At 43.5% G+C, this 5,531-nt stretch overlaps 3 protein-coding genes across 3 annotated transcripts; all 3 read right to left on the minus strand.

The window, feature by feature from the left end:
• Positions 1-250: 250 nt before the first annotated feature.
• Positions 251-1,312, minus strand: TM35_000471080 (uncharacterized protein; the record flags this gene model as incomplete). Its single annotated transcript, XM_029030368.1, has 1 exon — positions 251-1,312. One exon carries the CDS (start codon positions 1,310-1,312, stop codon positions 251-253), a length of 1,062 nt encoding a protein of 353 aa, XP_028878279.1.
• Positions 1,313-1,881: 569 nt separating this feature from the next.
• Positions 1,882-3,261, minus strand: TM35_000471090 (uncharacterized protein; the record flags this gene model as incomplete). The annotated part of the gene is made up of 1 exon (XM_029030369.1): positions 1,882-3,261. One exon carries the CDS (start codon positions 3,259-3,261, stop codon positions 1,882-1,884), a length of 1,380 nt encoding a protein of 459 aa, XP_028878280.1.
• A 649-nt stretch (positions 3,262-3,910) lies between these two features.
• On the minus strand, positions 3,911-4,213 carry TM35_000471100 (uncharacterized protein; the record flags this gene model as incomplete). The annotated part of the gene is made up of 1 exon (XM_029030370.1): positions 3,911-4,213. One exon carries the CDS (start codon positions 4,211-4,213, stop codon positions 3,911-3,913), a length of 303 nt encoding a protein of 100 aa, XP_028878281.1.
• Positions 4,214-5,531: the final 1,318 nt, after the last annotated feature.

Here is a 5,531-nt window from a genome sequence, read left to right on the forward strand (position 1 = left end):
ACAGTGCAAGCCCAGGTGCACACACAGAGAGAGTCTCCAAGAACACACACACACAATGGAGTAGCAATAATAATTATTATAGGATAAACACAGAGAGCAAACAACACACAAAACACACATTAACATTAAGAAACAAAAAAAGAAGAATAGCCCAACAGGTGGAAGATTAGTTAGACTGTAGGGATGTATGCAAAAAAAGAAGAAAGAAAACAAAGGATGACCTGAGTCACACCACACCACCATTACACAATCAGCACACAAGAATACAGGCCAGTGTAACCACAATCAGTAATGGTACACGCACCCACACAGAACTGCTGATACTGCTGCTGCTGTCTGCATCACCCTTCTTGTTGCTTATGAGTTCAGGAGGAAGTGTTGTTGTTGTTGTGGCGGTGGTGGTGGTGGTGGCTGCACTTCCCGCATTGCCTTCTTGGGTATTTGTTGATTCACTGGGTGTAATGCCACTCCCAGCCGTAGTGGCTTCAGAACCACTGGTATTTACTGTGTCCGAAGTGACAGAAGAAGAATGAGAAGGTTGTTTTCCCGCAGTTCCCTGGTTATCTGTGGTACTGTTGCTCCCCCGTCCAGTTGTACCTTCAGCTTCAGGTGCTGGAGCAGCAACATCAACTTCACCTTTATCACCATTCTTACCTTGACGTTCTTCCTTCGAAATACTGGTTGAGGCATCATCAACAATAGCAGGAGTATCGGGTTTGTCCTCAACAGGACGTGCCTCCACAGAACCAAGAGGAACGTTAGGTTCAGGTTCTTTCAGTACAGATGGAACAGGCTTTTCTGTCTGTTGAGGCAGAGGACAAGAAACAGAAGAATTAGTAGTGCAAGGGACAACTTGTTCAGGTTCCTGCAGAGGATGTTCAGGAGAATGAGGTGGTTGTTGGGGTTGGCCACCTTGCGGAGTAATACCACCATGAACAGCCTCTCCAGTGATAGAACGAGAAGAAGATTGACCACCAGAGGTACAATTTCTACCATCAGTATCGGAAGAGCAAGACACCCCACCAGCAGCAGGATCACTATTGTCCAGAACATCCTTCTCCCTTTCATCCTCCCTTTTTTCAGCTTCCACATCAACCTCATCACCATCCCCTTCCTCTTCTTCGTCACACTTAGTCGTGAGAAGAAGCGCAGGAATAGCACGATGAACAAGAGAAGGAACACCAACAACAGAAGGTTTAATAAGGGCATCAGAAGCTTTAGGACTATCAGCCCATACTAACCCACAAGCACAACACAGTGCAAGAGTTAATAAACAGAGCAGGTAGCACCTCACCATTACAACCTTTGTCATTGTTGTTGATCACTTCAAAAGACTGATACAAGAAAGAAAAAGGATAAGAGAAAGGGACACACATAGTGAGTGGATGCAGGACACAAAAACTCACAGTGGAAAAGAGAGAGAAGCGGCAACTCCAGAGTAAAGCAAGAAAAAGAAATAGCCCACTTGTATTTATAATATATACCGCTTTACAGAAAAGGAAAAGAGAACACCACACAATACCCAAATAAGAGGAGAGCCAAACACACACACAATACCCCATTACCCTAGTTTATGTACATTAAATTACTGCACACACACACACATCTGTGTGTACTAGCAAGAGATGTATACCGTCAGTGAGCAGAACAGCCCAGTTTTCTGCAAACACACTCAACAGGAAAAGCAAGTAATGGAATTAATAAGAAAAAGAACACACACACACACAAAAGTAAAAGTAAAAAGAAAAGAAATTCGAATTAAAAGAGAATGCTGGTAAACAGATTATTAGTTCATTCATTCACCCATGGGGGATAAATGGATATACGCAATTATGTTAGGATAACCATTATTATTATTTGTCCTCAAATGAGTCCCACCGTTCAGTACACAGTAATGGAGAACAACACAGCCACAATCAGTAGTGGTACACGTACCCAAACGGGGCTGATACTGCTGCTGTCTGCTTTACGCTTCTTGGGTGGTACTTTGGTCTCGCTCTTCGCAGGTGTAGGAGGTTGCAGTATTGTTGGCATTGCGGGTGATGTCACCTTAGTGGGTGTCTTGGGGGTGTTCTTCGGTGATTCAATCTGTGCAGGTGCTTCGGTAGTCTCTGCCTGATGACCATTCTCTTCATGGTGCGTAATCGTAGGAGCTGACACTTCTTCATTAATCTGAGAACCATCATTAGTTATATCAGCAGCAGGTGAAGAATCAACAGCTGTGCGAGGAGGACGAGCACCACCACGATTACCAGCAAAAGTAGGAGCACCAGCAACAATAGGAACAGCATCAGGCACACCAGGGTATCCATTAGCAGGTGGAGTAGTTGGAGCAGTGTGAACAGGAGGACGAAAGGGAACACCAGGAGCTTTTTGAGGTTCGCTTGTACCGAGACCAACACCAACACCTGGCTTCCCATTAAGAATTGGTCGGATACCAACACCAGCATCAGGTTGGGTGTCAAGAGTTAATTTACGAGAACCAGTAAGGTTGGCGTCAACAACAATACGAGGGCCAGGATGAGGTCCAAGAGTCACAGCAGGATTCTTTGCAACCGTGGGAACAAGAGGAGTATCAGGAGCACCAGGAGCCTTTACACCAACACCAGGTTGAAGGTCAACACCAATACTTTGCTTTCCGCCAACACTGCGCAGGACACCAACACCAGCATCAGGATGAGAGCTTAGAGTTACCGTGTCAGAGTCTTTAACACCAGGTACACCGTCTTTGCCACCAATATCGGGAACAACAACATGAGTAGCAGCTGGACTATCATTACGACCAGGGTAACGGATAACACTATGTACACCACCACCAGGAGTACCAGGAACACCAGCAGCACAGGGGACATCGTCAACACCAGAAACACCACCAACAACATCATCACGCTTAAGTTCCTTACCAGCAACACAAGTAGAACTGGGTGCTGTAGAAGGATGAGATCCTTCTACATTAGTAACACCACCAGAAACAAGAGGGGGAACACGGCCCGGGTCAGTACGAGCACCAACACCAATACCAGGATTGAGGTTCAAAATTCCTTTTAGTTTGTTAAAGACATCCGTACTAGGTTTTCCATCAACCCCAGGATGTTGGTCGTAATTTTTAGCGAAACGATCACCAGGAGTACCAGGATTAATATCAGTACCATGCACAACAGGATGAGAGTCGGATATAGCAGCTGACAGGCATCCATAGCTGCAGCACAAGATGAGAACCAGTAAACATAGTACGTGGCGCATCATCTTTCTCATAATCATAATGGTGATAGTGAAGATCGCTTACAAACAACGGACTGGAGAGAAAAATCAAGAGAAGAAAGAAGAAATGCAAATAGAGTAACACAAGCACATAGAAAAACAGAAAGAACCCCAACATCACAAAAAGCAAACTAACTACAACAGTTACAGAAATCAAAAAAAACTATCCATATTCACACGTTTACCACAAAAAGAACACCACTTATTAAACCAACCGCAAAGAAAAAGAAATAATGCAGTAGGTCCCCCAACCATACGAATACAAAATAAATCATGCCTAATCCATCAAACAACAGTTATGGGTATTTTTGTATCATTTATTAATATTATCTATTTCACTGGTGAAATAAAACAATCATCAGAATGCAAAACAAAACCCACACAATAGCCCAGGCACACACACACACACACACAATGGAGTAGCAATAAGAATTATTATAGGATAAACACAGAGAGCACAAAAACACACAAAACACATTAACATTAAGAAACAAAAAAAAGAAGAATATCCCAACAGGTGGAAGATTAGTTAGACTGTAAGGATGTATGCAAAAAAAGAGAAAAGAAAACAAAGGATGATCTGAGTCACACCACCACCCACCACCACTACTCAATCAGCACACAAGAATACAGGCCAGTGTAACCACAATCAGTAGTGGTACACGCACCCACACAGAACTGATGATACTGCTGCTGCTGTCTGCATCACCCTTCTTGTTGTTTGTGAGTTCAGGAGGAAGTGTTGTTGTTGTTGTTGTTGTTGTGGTGGTGGTGGTGGTTGATTGCTCCTCAGTGGGTGTAGTGATAGTGTCAGAGTTATTTGTTGTGTTCGTTGAGTTAATGTTATCGGTTGTACCGTTCTGTAATGGAGGGTCAGAAGGAGAGTCAGTGCCTGTACTTGTCTGAGTTTGTGTAGTACTATTGTCTGCACCGTTGTTACCATGAGTATCATCACCTTGGTGTGAACTGTGCGTACGTTCTGTCACTTGTATCTGTTCTGCGTTATTGGGATTTTGTGAATTACCGTTATTACCTGTACTCGGTTTAGCGCCAGAATGGGATGAGTCTTGGAGATCTTGGTTTTCTTTACTAACCTTCTCCACAGTATCGTTATTACCTCCATATGGTGAAGACGTAGTGTCCTTTCTCTTATCCAGAGGTTGTTCTTGGGGAACTGTATGGGTGCTTGAAGAAAGCAAAGAAGAATCAACCGTTCTTGAAAGTTCACCAACTTGCGGAGATTGACCAAGAGTTGTACCTAACCCTACCTTTTGTAGTTCGTTGCCTTGTCGACTCTGTCCAACTTCCGGTTTTGGCAAAGAGTGTTGTCCACCAATGACTTCATCCCTGTTGCCCACGGTAAGACCGTGAATGAGGCCCGCTCCCTGTTATTCTGGAGATAACATTTGAGCCTCTTTTTCAAGTTGCGTCTTTGGCGTCATAACTGTTTGAGCTTTGTTATCCACCAGCACCTCCTTTTCACGTCCCCGACCATGAGCACCATCTTCCTCAGGGACTTGGTCGGAAAGATCGGCGGCAGGCACTTCTTCAGATTCAGGTTTACCAGCCAACACAAGACTGCAAGAAAAGCACAATAAAAGAACCGAAATACACATCACACAGCGCATCATCATCATTTCTCTTTGTTTTCTTATTATTGTTCTCCTCCTTGTCACTTGAGGTCGCAAGATCTATGCAGCGAGTGTGGAAAAGAGGGAAAAAAAGAGAGAAAGTAAGAGAAAGAGAAGCAGCTACGAGAGCATAGTATAGTAGTAGAAAGGAATAGCCCTTCTACAAGATGATGCAGACCCCAAAACAGTATATATAAAAACAAATCACACAATGCCAAAACCCCAATACCCCAAGTGCATATTCTTGTACAACAGTGTGGGTTCATCAATCACAGGTATAAACGTATTCGTGATAGATATATGTGGTCAGTGAGCAGAAAAACACAGGGTCTGCACAAACTGCCACAAAAAGGAGAATTCAAACAAGCGAGGGAAAAAAAAGAGGACAAGGAAATAGAGGGAGACCAATACAATGAAAACAAACCTCCACATATGCAGCAAAATACTTTATTGGACCGCAGAGGTAGCACATATATATATATATAGTGGAATAATTATTAGTATCTTTAAAACTGTTTCTGTCAATCAATCAACTCCCATCAAAATACCGTTACACATACCAACGCAGCCACAATGAGCGCTGCCGCAGTGTGCATCCAAGCAGCCCTGACAGTCTTATCACCTGACTTTTTAGATTCA

This window comes from Trypanosoma theileri (genome assembly GCF_002087225.1).
Source record: "Trypanosoma theileri isolate Edinburgh chromosome Unknown TM35_Tth_47_V1, whole genome shotgun sequence".
NCBI lineage: Eukaryota > Euglenozoa > Kinetoplastea > Trypanosomatida > Trypanosomatidae > Trypanosoma > Trypanosoma theileri.